This window comes from Microtus pennsylvanicus, chromosome 4, assembly GCF_037038515.1.
Source record: "Microtus pennsylvanicus isolate mMicPen1 chromosome 4, mMicPen1.hap1, whole genome shotgun sequence".
Taxonomy (NCBI): domain Eukaryota; kingdom Metazoa; phylum Chordata; class Mammalia; order Rodentia; family Cricetidae; genus Microtus; species Microtus pennsylvanicus.
In genome coordinates, this window is record NC_134582.1 from 45,427,778 (window position 1) to 45,440,557 (window position 12,780).

At 42.7% G+C, this 12,780-nt stretch overlaps 1 protein-coding gene across 12 annotated transcripts in view; it reads right to left on the reverse strand.

The window, feature by feature from the left end:
* Positions 1-1,267: 1,267 nt before the first annotated feature.
* The window catches only part of LOC142847796 (protocadherin alpha-7), a 207,052-nt gene continuing 195,539 nt past the window's right edge, over positions 1,268-12,780 (reverse strand). For all 12 annotated transcript variants that reach the window (XM_075968847.1, XM_075968850.1, XM_075968848.1 and 9 more), the window contains exon 4: positions 1,268-3,949. In XM_075968847.1, coding sequence (XP_075824962.1) covers positions 3,639-3,949 — 311 coding nt within the window. In that variant the 3' untranslated portion in view covers positions 1,268-3,638. The remainder of the gene's footprint in view (positions 3,950-12,780) is intronic.

A 12,780-nucleotide genomic window follows, 5' to 3' on the forward strand; every position in this document is an offset into this window, starting at 1 on the left:
CCACCAGCCTCTGCCTCCCAGTGCTGGGATTAAAGGTGTGCACCACCACCTGGCTAGTGAATATTTTTAATGCTAACTCCATGTTGATTTATTTTACTGTCTCTAATTTACATTTTGAGGAATAAGATAAGCCACAACCCTGACTAACTGGTCTAAGAAAAAGAGGTAAGGAAAAGGATTGTTGATAATAGTGACTATTTCGTGAGCACATAATGTGCCAGAAATTGTGACTAAACCTTTCGAAGACTATCTTGATTTAAAAAAAAAAAAGTCTCTACAGATATAAGGCTTGTACTAAGAGCTCATGGCTTTGGGAGTGAGGGAACTGGGGCTGGAAAACTGAGAGCAGGGTCTTACCAACCCCCACTCCCACCCCCACCCCCCACCCCTGTCTAGTTGCAGAGAAATCCTTTGTTACTAACAGGCATAGTCCCTACATACCCCAGTCAGCAACTGCAGTCCTTGGGGAAACCTTTGAGGGGGTATTAACAGTATTTCCTTTCTGTTTTAAAAGTGAGCTAAGCAAGTTACCTGGTCACTCCCTCTCTTAAAGTTCCCCATCTTGTTACTATTAACACTCTGGGCTAGAGATCTCATTTCTTGTGGGGGCCTCTCCTGTGTATTGTAGGGTGTTGAGCAGTGTCCTTGGTTTCTGCCCACTAAAAGCCGCTGCAGCCTCACCTCCAAGTACCAAATACAAAGATGACTCCTGACATAAACTGATATCCTCTGGAGGTAAAACTCCTCCGTACTGAGAAATACCACCTCTAAAGCTTGTCAAAATTTAACTTCAAAATTATCTACCTGTTATGGAACATACCTGCATGGGCAGAACCTGCCCAGGAGGGTACCCTATAGCCAACAAAAGTTCATTTGTGGGGCAGGGCATGTGTGTGTGTGTGTGTGTGGGTGTGTGTAAGAGAGAGAGACAGAGAGACAGAGAGATAGAGAGAGACAGAGAGACAGAGAGAGAGAGAGCCTGTGAGCCTCATTACTTGGCTTCCTAATCAGAGTGAGATACAAAGGCTAAACAAGCAAATGAGATGCTGGGGGTAGGGGCCTCTAGTGATAGAAACTGATTTGCTGCAGTTCTCATCAGATTAACATAGTAAAGTGGGCTGTGAATGATTTTCGATTCCATCCTTGTTTGCCCCAGTGATAAACATAAAAACCAGGGTGAAAGCCAGATCCTCTTCCGCACTAACAGCTAAGGATCAGCGGTGACCCACTTTCTCCTCCTCTTATACTTAGAAATGACCACCATTGCTCTCACACCACCATGTCCATTTATTAGCAATAACAGAAGAAATACCAATAGCACCAATTAAAAATGAATCCACATGACGTGTTTTATCCTTACAGCTGTAATAACTAGTAACTAACACGAACTGGAAAGCACTTCATAAATTTAAAAGTGCTGTACATATACATTATAGTTATCATCATTAATAAATTAGCCCGATTCTCCTAGTTCAAAAGGCACGTAAGGTCAGTTACATGGGCTTCAGTGGGGCAAAATGATCACAACCTACAATGTAGCAATGGTTCACACGTGTTGTCCACAAGTTTTACCCCATGCAATCCTGCAGAGCTGAAGTTACACACCCTTCAAAATATGGGAGAATGAAGCTAAAAGTGGACAAGACAAGTTTTTTTTTGTTTTTTTAGATTTTATACCTTTTAAAACAGACTCCTACTTCTTTTTATAGTAACTTTAAATAGATAAATATAATTAAACTTCTAAGTTGTACACAACAAACTTAAAAATGTCTTCTTTATGGTAACAGTAAATTTTATTACTTTCTATGAGCTGATATTCCGGATAGCATTTCAAAGCAATCTGCAAATTCAAAGAGGTCAGATTGGTACAATTTTGTGCTTGCATACCCTCAGGGACTTTCTTCGGCATTTATTCCAGAATTGTTACTAGAAAAAAACAGCTTTATCCATTCCCTTGCCAGCAGGAATCTTGGCAAGAGACAGCCCTTGGCTGACCATAAATAAAATTCCTTGAATCACCAGCATCTTGATTTAAGAAAGAAATTTTACTGTGTCTTTCATACAGAAAAAGCTGATTAACAATGGTTTAAAAAAAAACACTATTTCACTGTTCCACAGGTGTACAAAAGGAAATATAATGGGCTTACATTCAACAATAAAGCTTAAAGTTCACTCTAGGTAATAGTTGCATTAACATTCACATACACAAGCACAGAGTAAGTATATCTCAGGAGTCTTATAATAGCATACAGCATACATATGGGAGATCGATTCGGGTAACATCATAGGTGTTAGTAAGATTAGCAATTCAGAGTGTTATAGAAAAGGAAAACTAAACAAGGCGAAGGTGTAGGCTAGCACACCAAGACAATCACAGGATCAGAGGAATGAAAAGTCTGCTCACTGTATGAGAAAAACAATATTTTTCTTCAGTTTCTGGGCCTTGAGATAGTGGGTTAGAGAAGGTTGTGTAATCAAAGTGCACATCATTTTTCTTAGAAAAGAGAGAGAGAGAGAAAGATCCTTTTATTTAGGAATTACTACATGCAAGAGGCAGCCCCAGAGTGACCTGAAAGAGTAAAGCTGTGATTGGCAGGTGGCCGGTATAATACAGATGTTCCAGGCAATTCTCTTAAAGCACTTCTGTAGCAGCAATGATCATTTTCAATGGCTGTAGACTGGATTCTCTTTTGAGGGGAGTTGGGGGAAATTGTATTCATCATATTTCTTTAAAGATTTATAGCTATAGACTTTCTTTTTTTTAATAAATCTATGAAACAACAAACAGCATAAAGTGAGGTGTTGGGGTTCTTCTTTTGCTTTTGCATATGTGTTGTTGGAAAAGGATGTGTCCTTTTCATAAACATTGTGTGCAAAAGAATTGTTAATAGCGTGAGCACAAGGACGTGTACAGGAAACACATCAGATCTGCATCTGTTGCCCTGGCTGGCCCTCCGTTCAACACTTGAGCTGCTGGCTTGTCTGCATAAGTAAAGCAGGTTTGGAGGAGAGAGATACTACAGCCAACAGACTTGAGGGGCTCCCAAAGCTTTGTCAGTGGGGGTGGTTTCGTCAGCTAGAAGATGCCCACCACACCTTGTGTTGAGAAACTGAGAAAGTCTGGTCCCTTTTAACTTCACATTTCCCCCTCCAGACCAAAGACTCCGCTGCTTCTGTATCTTTGTTTCCCATCCCTTCTTGTGTTAACTAGTCTAATCTGGACCACCCCAGCCACACACCCAGTGACCACAAACACCCAGGCTGCTCAACCTGAATACCTTTCAGCCTGCCCTGCAAATGTCATCAAGATGCCTGAAGCACAGGGCAGAGAGTCCAACTCTCACTGGCGGGGCTGGGAAGCCTCTCCTTTGCGGCGCAGGAGAAAGGAAACTTGGGTCTGCTTTTTAGGTTCTGAAAACAAGCCAGAGCGGAGAGAGAGAGTTAACACCAGACTTAGGAAAGCTTTTAAGACAAAACCTGTTCAATGCAATCAAGACAGACACAGGGAACTTTCTGCAGATTTCTGAGGTCTCTAAGAGGGCTCATGTCATAGGAGAAAGGAGCAGGGAGTTGCTACATGGGAGAGATTTGCCATTATTACAAAAACTGGCTAAGTGGCTTGTTTCCGTTTGGTGGCCTCACTGGTCACTGTTGTCGGTCGTGCTGTTCCCTTTCTCTTTTTTCTCCTGGGCCTTGTTACCCTTCTTCTTTTTCTTCTTTTTCTTGGTCTCCTCCTTTTTGCCGAAGGTTATAAAGTCGCTTTTGTCAATTTGGTTGTTAGCAGGCTCCTGCCGGATGGAGATGATTGCAGGAGATCCTGGGATAATGAATTTGTCTGGCAACTCACCGGGACCGGACTGTTTGGGGTTGCCTGGTCCGTATTTAAAGGTCCAGCTGTTGCTGTTGACACCAGCACCCACTGGAGGGGACACCTCTCCTGCCTCAGGTTCTGGAAGACAAAACATCACAAGTCAACAACAGCGAATGGATGCTTTCCCTGATGACACACACAGGTGAGACAAACTGCCCTCAAGTCTGAGGGGGAAGCCGGTGTCTGGAAACAATCAGCAGGGCAGATCTTCTTACCACAAAGCCCACACATCTAGTTCTCTAATGGCATGGTTTTAACTCTTTGGGAAGAATCTCCTAAATAAGACAGCTGTGGTAGCTTTCCTGGGAACAAGGCAGGAACTATCCAGGCTTAGAGCAGACAAGCTACTTTCAGTGTATGGATTATCATCATTCGGTTTCACTCTTTTTTTGCTTGTTTTGTTTTTAAGACAGGGTTTCTCTGTGGAGCCCTGGCTGTCCTAGAACTCACTTTGTAGACCAAGCTGGCCTCTGACTCACAGAGAACCACCTGCCTCTGCCTCCTGAGTGCTGGGATCAAAGGCGTGCGCCACCACTGCCCAGCTTATTTTCACCCTTAATTCATGTCAAACTACAGATGAACTCTTTGAACTAATTATCCATCTTAATTCTATGGATAGAAGAGAGATGAGATGGGAAGGAGTGGGGTACAGAGATCGTCACTCCATAATAGAAGAGGATAGACTTCTTCTGCATGTTGAATCGATTTGTATGAATAAAGCATTCCAAGTCGATTTCATTTCTAAACTAAGCCTCCTTCTCCAGAGTGGTCACAGTCTGTTTATACAAAGGTATATGCAAAGTATTGTAGAACTACCAAGGAGAAAATTATCCATTTTAGTGGAGGTTATATGGGGCTCTAGAGGTGAGGTGACGTTTGCTGTATCCACAGGGCTCCTCTGCAAAACTTCTCCAAGAGTCATTCAAGTTGGAAGATACTCCATAAGATGCCATAGCAGCTTTAGAGGGGAAGCCATAGCTGGAGAACAAGAGTGATGGTCTACCTGAAAAAGTGACCCCAGGGGCCATGACACTGGAACCTTTTGACAGCACAAGAGGGTTTATGCATCTGGCTGTGCTTTTTGGTAGACTGGCAGAAAGTTCAGCCAGACAGCTTGCTTGTGTTCACTTGCAGCCGAGGCTTTCTTTCCCACTCACATCTGGTATTTCCATGCCTTGCTTCCTACAGTTTCTTAGGTGTCCCTGAGTACTGCCATTCTGAGCGATGCCTGCACCAAGTTCTCTATACGGGTTCCCAAACCAATGGTCATGTTTCAATTCCTATCCTACTCAAACCCTCAGAACTGTTGTAACTTCCTTCTTGAAGCAGTGACTCAGGAGTTCTTTGTCATGCAGGAGAATAATAAACACTCTCCCCCTCCCCATCTCTGCGTAGGACTAGGCTCCTGTAACATGACAGCTTAACCTGAAAGGAAGCAGCTTGACAGCGTAGGCATTTCATATACACACAGAAACACCACGGGAATGGACAGTTCCTAAAGAGGTGGCTTTAATGGGATTTCATAGGGTTCCATGAAGAGCAGTGAATTTTCAGACAAGTGATAAGACAAAGGAATGAACTTTTTAGTCCCCAAGGACAGCAGCTTAAATGGCAGATGGCAACTGGTTGGTACAGGTTTGCTCTAGCTTGCATTGTTGCCTCTGCAGACAGGCTTATGGGGTGTAGAAACTTTTCAGACACTGTAGACTCAAGTCCAGGCCTAGTGCAAAGTTAGCTGTCTTCTATAATTTGTTCTCCCTAGTGTGTGTATGAGCATTTTTTGTTTGCTTTTTGCAAATCTATGTTTCACTTTTAGAAAAGCAAAAGAGGAGTCAGAGATTTTTTTCCTCTTGCCTTCTGTATTTTGCAGAGGTGTCGCCAGGCCAAGGCAGTTGGCATTCTCCTGCCCTTTCCTTTTGCCTTTGCCCAGCTTCCTGTATGTCGTCCTCCTCACCCATGTGTGTGAAGGATTTGACCTGTGACTCTCTTTATTATCTCCACATACTCCTTTAAGAGTCTCAGCCCTGTTTGAGGGCATAAATGACCATCTAAATGTGATAATAAAGTTGAGCATGGTGGCACATGCTTATAATCCCAGCACTCAGGAGGCTGTAGCAGAAGGCTGGAGAAGTTCAAAGACAGCCTGGACTACATAACAAGTTCAAGGACAGCCTTGAACCATCTCAAAAATAAAATATAAACATATAAGTAAATACACTAATGAGATACTGATTTGTATGCAAGGTTCCTATCCCTTTGTGCTATAATCTCCTATATCCAAATGCCTCTCTGATGCCTCTAATAGCAAATTTCACAGAAACGACAAACTGAGGATGTCTGAAATCAAACTTTGGATTCCTTCCTTCCAGTTCTGTCTAAATCTTTCCAGTCCCAGCCCATGAGAGCTCTCATTGACTATGTTGTTCAAGTCGGGAAGTACAGCACTATCCTTCGTTTTCCATTATTGTCTACTCTCTGTTTACAACACTGCCAAGACTTACTATTTCTGCCTCTTACGTGTATCTGACTCTGTGTTCTCCCCATGTTCATTCTTTTCAGAACATCAGAATCTCTCACACAAACCAGAGCGATCGCTTCTCCCATTGCTTCACTGCTTCCTCTTGGCCTCTCTCTGGTTGCCCACACAGAGGCTGAGTTATCCTTATTCTTTAAAGTCCTCCAGTTTTAAAAGTGGAAGTAAAATTATTTAAAATAGAAATCAGATGAGATCATTCTCCCACTTAAAATTATCCAAAATCTTTCTATCATCTTGAGAGGAAAAAGAGAAATTCTTTTACTATTGTATGTGAGAACCATGAATAGCCTCTAATGTGATGTTCTTATTCTCCATCCTCTATAAATCTTCCCCACACCACTCTATTCCAGACTCACAGATGTACTTTCAGTTCTTCAAAATATCCCTGGGGTTGTTTTGCCTCAAGCTCTTGAGAACTTTAGGTAGATTCTGAAGGTGTAAGATTTGCAGTAAGCCTTGAGAAAATCAGGGTTTTTCAGTGCAAAACTTCTCCAAGATTCTAGCTGGAAGACACACCATAATGTGTAATGGTTACTTTAGAAATGAAGCCAGAGCATCTTTAATGATCTCCCTTCCATTCTTTTCTTATAAATTATTTTTTCATGTATATGGATATTTTGCCTCCATGGACATCTGTATATCATGTGTGTGCATGGTGCCTGAGGAGGCCAAAAGAGGTTGTTGGATCCCCTGGAACTAGAATTACAGATGACTATGAATGAGCTGCCATGTAGATGCTGGGAATCTGGTCTTCTAGAACACTGGTCCTCAGGAAGGGCAGTTGCTCCTCTTAACTATTGACCCATCTCTCTAGCCCCTCCCTCCATTCTTATTGTGTCCCCATTCTTTTAGTCTGTATTTAAATGTTATCGCTTCAGAGAAGTGGCACCCAACATGGGGCCTGGATTTCCACATAGGGCCTAAGAAAGCTGAAAACAAAACAAAAGCAAATACGGCTCCTAAAGAGGCACTGCTAGTGCAGCCAAGCACTTGAGCAGCTGGCAAGCTAAGTTGAAGCAGCAAGCTAAGTAAAAACACCTGCCATAGTGCAGGCACCAACTTCCTAGAGCTGGGGAGGCTAAATGCAACTCTCAGTTAAACACAGCTCTCAGTCAGTGCTGTGTGCTTAAGGCTTGCCTCTCAAGGACTTATAGTCATATTAGGTATGTTTTGAAGGCTAAACAGACATATTTTAGATAGATAGGTGATTTTCAAATGCATCAGAGACCTATATAATGTGCCATTTAAGATGTTTAATAACCTAAGATTTTTCATGACAGTGAGACACATCTGCTCCCGGAAGCACCAATTTGCTTCATAAAAGGATGATGGGCACCAAAGAAACTCCATATGGAGATCACTTCCAATGTGGTGAAGCTAGTCATTTGGACAAGAAACTGTCCTTGCCTCGACTGCTGACAGTATACTGTACAAACTGGACACGCAGGACACAAAAGAAATAGACTGCTCAACTCTGCCAGGTAAAGTGGGACAGTCCTTCAAAAGACCTGCTTCACAGAAAAGTCTGTTAGGAAGTATAGACATATAGCCTGAATATGGATGCTCCAGTGTTGCAAAGGAACCTTGGGTGACTGTTCAGGCAGTCAGCTGCTTCTGTCATTTCTATAGTTTTGGAAGTTGTTTGCTCTGCACTTCCTGTTTACTCAGGTAATAGTATATCCTTCTTGGGTCTCTGATGGAGTTCAAGATGAGATAGTTACAGTTTTCCTTTTTACCAAATTCAGAATAGAAACTTATATAAGAGATGTAAAGTTTATAAGGTTGGAAAACATGAAAGCTTAAATTGTTTAATCTAAGAAAATGTTTTGAGGTCTAAAAAGATATATTTGGGTTGGTAATACAAGTTAGGATAGAAAGCAAATTAGGTGCACAACTTTGGACTCACCAAGATAGGATAGATAATGGAGTATTTTCTCTGAATTTGCCAAATGCAAATGGACTGGATATTGTAAAAGTAATTCTTACTTGATAATTCTTCTTTCTGTATATATGTTAAAGCTAAAGCCTTTCTTTTTATTTTGACAAAAGGGGGGGTAATGTTATGGAATATCTGTTAAACTGTGCAAAGATGTGTTGCATTTAGCAATGTAAATATGTTCCATTTGTTTATGATGTAGAATATTTGTTTATGTAAAGATGTGTTGCATTTGTTTAACTATATAAAGATATATTGCTGTTTTACCTTACCTGCCTAAGGCACCTGGATTGATAAAAATAAAAATCTGAACAGTCAATAGCAAGGGAGGACAGATATGCAAGACTTCTGGGCAGGAACAGTAAGTAGAAGAAGCAATTTAGTCTCAGGAAGAAAGAAAAGGTGATGGCAGGGAGACACCAAGGGCCAGTCAGCCAGACAGGGAAGAAGCAGCAAAGAAGGACACACAGAATAAAACAAAGGTAAACAGGCCTAAGGGAAAACATAGATGAATAGAAACATGTTAAATTAAGTTAAAAGAGCTAATGGGGCAAGCCTAAGCTAAGGCCAAGCATTCATAATTAATAATAAGTCTCTGTGGCTTTATTTGGGAGCTCATTGACGACCCAAGAAAATTCCAACTGCAAAGAAGTATTCTATAATCATTCTGGCCAAGCACCTAGTAATTAGTATCTTCTTTACCTAGTTGAATCTAATTCTGCAAGATTTTCAAAGCCAAGGTATATAGGCAAAGATACATTCACCAGTATAACCAATGCCTAGTATAATTCCCAGCCCACTCATGTATATAAATATTTGTTAAGTTGGCTCCCAGAAGCCCATGGTGATGTCCCCAGTTAGTCCCTTGGGCAGCTGAGGATAGGCAACCTGAAATGACCCTATCCTATAGCAATACTGAAGAATATCTTGCATACCACCATAGAACCTTCATCTGGTGATGGATGGAGATAGAGACAGAGACCCACACTGGAGCACTGGTCTGAGCTCCCAAGGTCCCAATGAGGAGCGGAAGGAGGGAGAAGATGAGCAGGGAAGTCGGGACCACGAGGGGCGCACCCACCCACTGAGACAAGGGGGCTGATCTAGTGGGAGCTCACCAAGGCCAGCTGGACTGTGACTGAAAAAGCATGGGATAAAACTGGACTCTCTGAACATGGCAAACAATGAGGGCTGATGAGAAGCCAAGAACAATGGCACGGGGTTTTGACCCTACTTCATGTTCTGGCTTTGTGGGAGCCTAGCCAGTTTGGTTGTTCACCTTCCTAGACATGGACGGAGGGGGGCGGACCTTGGACTTTCCACAGGGCAGGGAAACCTGACTGCTCTATGGACTGGAGAGGGAGGAGGAGAGGAGTTTGGGGGAGGGGAGAAGGCTGGGAGGAGGGGGAGGGAAATGGGAGGCTGGGAAGAAGCGGATACTTTTTTTTCCTTTTCTCAATAAAAATAAATAAATAAATAAACACAAAAAAATTATTTGTTAAGTTAATGAATGAAAGGGTTGTTATGAAAAGCAGAAGCGGTACCCATTCTGGTAGACCAAACAACTCTATACTGATGATGCTTTTGAAGTACAAGAAGAAAGTAAGGTAATGCATACAAAGCGGCAATCCTGATGCTCAGCACAATGGAAGCTCCATAAATGGTACCACATACGGGTAACTATATACATACAGTGCTTGGGGCGGGGGGGGGGAGCAGATAAGGAGTGAGATTACAGCAAGCAGGAAAGAGAGGAATAGGAAATTTCCTTCTCTCCTAAGCCCCTTTTCTCATAGCTCAACTCCCTTGGCAGAGTTAATGCTACAGTACTCCAGAGGCAGGGCAAGAGACATTGTTGCTCCTCTGAGGCTAAAACTAATTCCTTTCCTATAAAATAATCCAGTCCTCTGCTTAGTTCAGTCAGAATCCAGCTGTTAAGCTTTCAGAAACAGCCTCCAACTCTGAAAGACTTAGAATAAAGAAAGGAGGAGCAGGGAAGGTGTCCATTTTTGTTTAGAATCCAAGGCCCTTTATATGCTTAGCAAGTGCTCTACAAATGGGTCACATGATCTGCTTTATTAATTTGATAAATCATTTTTTCATTTATTTTAGTTGGACAATTGTAGTACTTTTAAACAATAACAACAACAAAACAAAACAACAACAACAAAAACAGGGCTTAGGAGAGCTGGTCCTGATGGCATGGGCCAGTAGAAGAGCTGGCTCTGCCCCTCAGCTGGTGGGCAGGGAGGGGTTGGTCCCAGCAGCCCAGACTGACCAAATCAGCTACCACCCAGACCCATATCCAGAGCTTTGAGTTGGCCCACCCCAACATCTACCCTACCTATGACCTGCGGAAGTGTGTGAAGGGGCTGGTCCTGCAGTACCATAGCCACAGGATCTCCATGGCTGGGGCAACAGCAGGATATCCCAGAGGAGTTTCAGTGAGAGCCCAGTACTGATGATGTTCCAGAAGCCAGAGGCCTTGAACCTGACCAACGGATTTATTTCAGTGAACATTTGCAAGTAAAGCTGAACGGACAAAGGGTGTTCTGTGTCACACAATGCAGCTCCCAATGCCATCAAGACGAATGAAGAGCTGTTGGACAGGCAGGAAAGACAGAGGAGGAGCAAGGTGGACTTGATTTCATTTTGTTTTTAATTCATATATTTTTTAATTTTCTTTTGGGGTGACACTATGAAGGTGAGGGCAGATATGGAAGGACTGGGAAAGGAGCAGGATTGGGGCACATGACAGGAATTTCCTGAGGAATCAATAAAAATTATGTTAATTAAAAAACAAAACAAAAAGAACAGAACAACTGGGGATTGAACCTAGGACCTTGTACATGCTAAGCAAACATTCTGCCACTGGGCTATAGCCTAAGCCCTAAGGAATGTTTTAAAAGTGTTTAAAAACTTAGGATTTGGGGCTGGAGAAATGGCTCAGTGGTTAAGAGCACTGTCTGCTCTTCCAGAGGACCCGGGTTCAATTCCCAGCACCCACATGGCAGCTCAAAATTGTCTGAAAAAGCCAGAGGATCTGATATCTTCACACCAATGCACATAAAGTAAAGATGAATAAATCATAAAAAAAACTTAGAATTTGGTGTCCAGAATTGGTGAAATTAGGTTTCAGCACCACCTGAGCGCCTTAGTTACCCTTACTAAAGCTCAGAACAGAAAAATTTCTGACCATAGTCTGGACTCTACATGAGGGTCCTCTTGCAGAGATGCAGAGCTCAGAGATGCCTTCATTCTGTGGAGTAAAAGAACACAGGGGGCCTCACACACTGGCCTAGGGAAGCCTTACAGCAGGCCCACCTGCCAGCAGCTAACTGACCTTTTAAAGGTCAGGGAGCTTCCTTGGCTTTCGCTTGCAGCCTTGGTTTTACCTGACTCAGGCTAAACTCTGAAGAGGCGGTGAGAGAGCCATCCAGGTACATCCCCCATATGTTCAGCTTCTGTGGAGCAGGAGGAGCTGTGGTTTCTCCAGTACTCCCTAGACTCTCTGCTACTTAACCTATTCTGGTCTCTGCAAAACACCTCTGAGGGCTTCAGCTGCATCTGCCTTGTGACTCACTGAAGTGAAAGCACAGTTTAGGGATCGGAGGAGACAGCATTTCCTGACCTCCTACTCAGAATTGTTCTTTGACTAAGAGACCTGAAAGACGGCTAATTTTGCCTGTTAAATGCTCTGCCTTTTGAGCAGATCCACGAATCTAATTCCATTTGAAGAAGATGGTAAGGGAAGATGCTACAAGCTCCAGCAGCAAGCCATTCCTAGCGAATGGTCCACAGAGGAAATCTCTCTTCTTCAAGAGATGCCTCTTCTCCTCCCTAGAGCTCCCACAGGCCCCTCCCATTACTCCCAGGGACCGAGACACAATCAAGATCGGAGAGCTGGTCCTGGAGACTGAAGCAGAAGTATTACAAGTTCAAAGTCAGCCTGGGCCATGTAGTGAAACCCTGTCCACAGTTTTTAAGAAGTGAAAAGTCTGGGAATATAGATGAGTGATCGATTTCTTGCCTAAAATGCAGAAGGCCCTGAGTTCAGTCCCAGGATCAGGTGCACCCCACAAATGCAAATAAGTGGGCTTCTTAGATCCGAGGAAGAGGATATAGAAAATACTAAGCCCACAAGAGTTTGGGTCCTTAGGAAGAGCCCTTCCAGATATTCAGATGACAACTCAAGATTTAGAAGTTTTAATAAAGTTGGATCACAATTATGAAAAAAATGCTTTTGTTTTTTTCTTTTTGTATTGGCCAGTTTCTTCTAAAAAAAAAAAAAAAACTAGAACAGCGTGCATTTTCCGAAAGTATAAACCTTCACTTTTCACTTCCAATACTGTTTTCTGGAAGTAGCTAGCTGGCAACTTCATGTAATCCTATAAGCCACTTGGGCACTACCCAGGGGTCTTTGAGCAAAATTCCTAT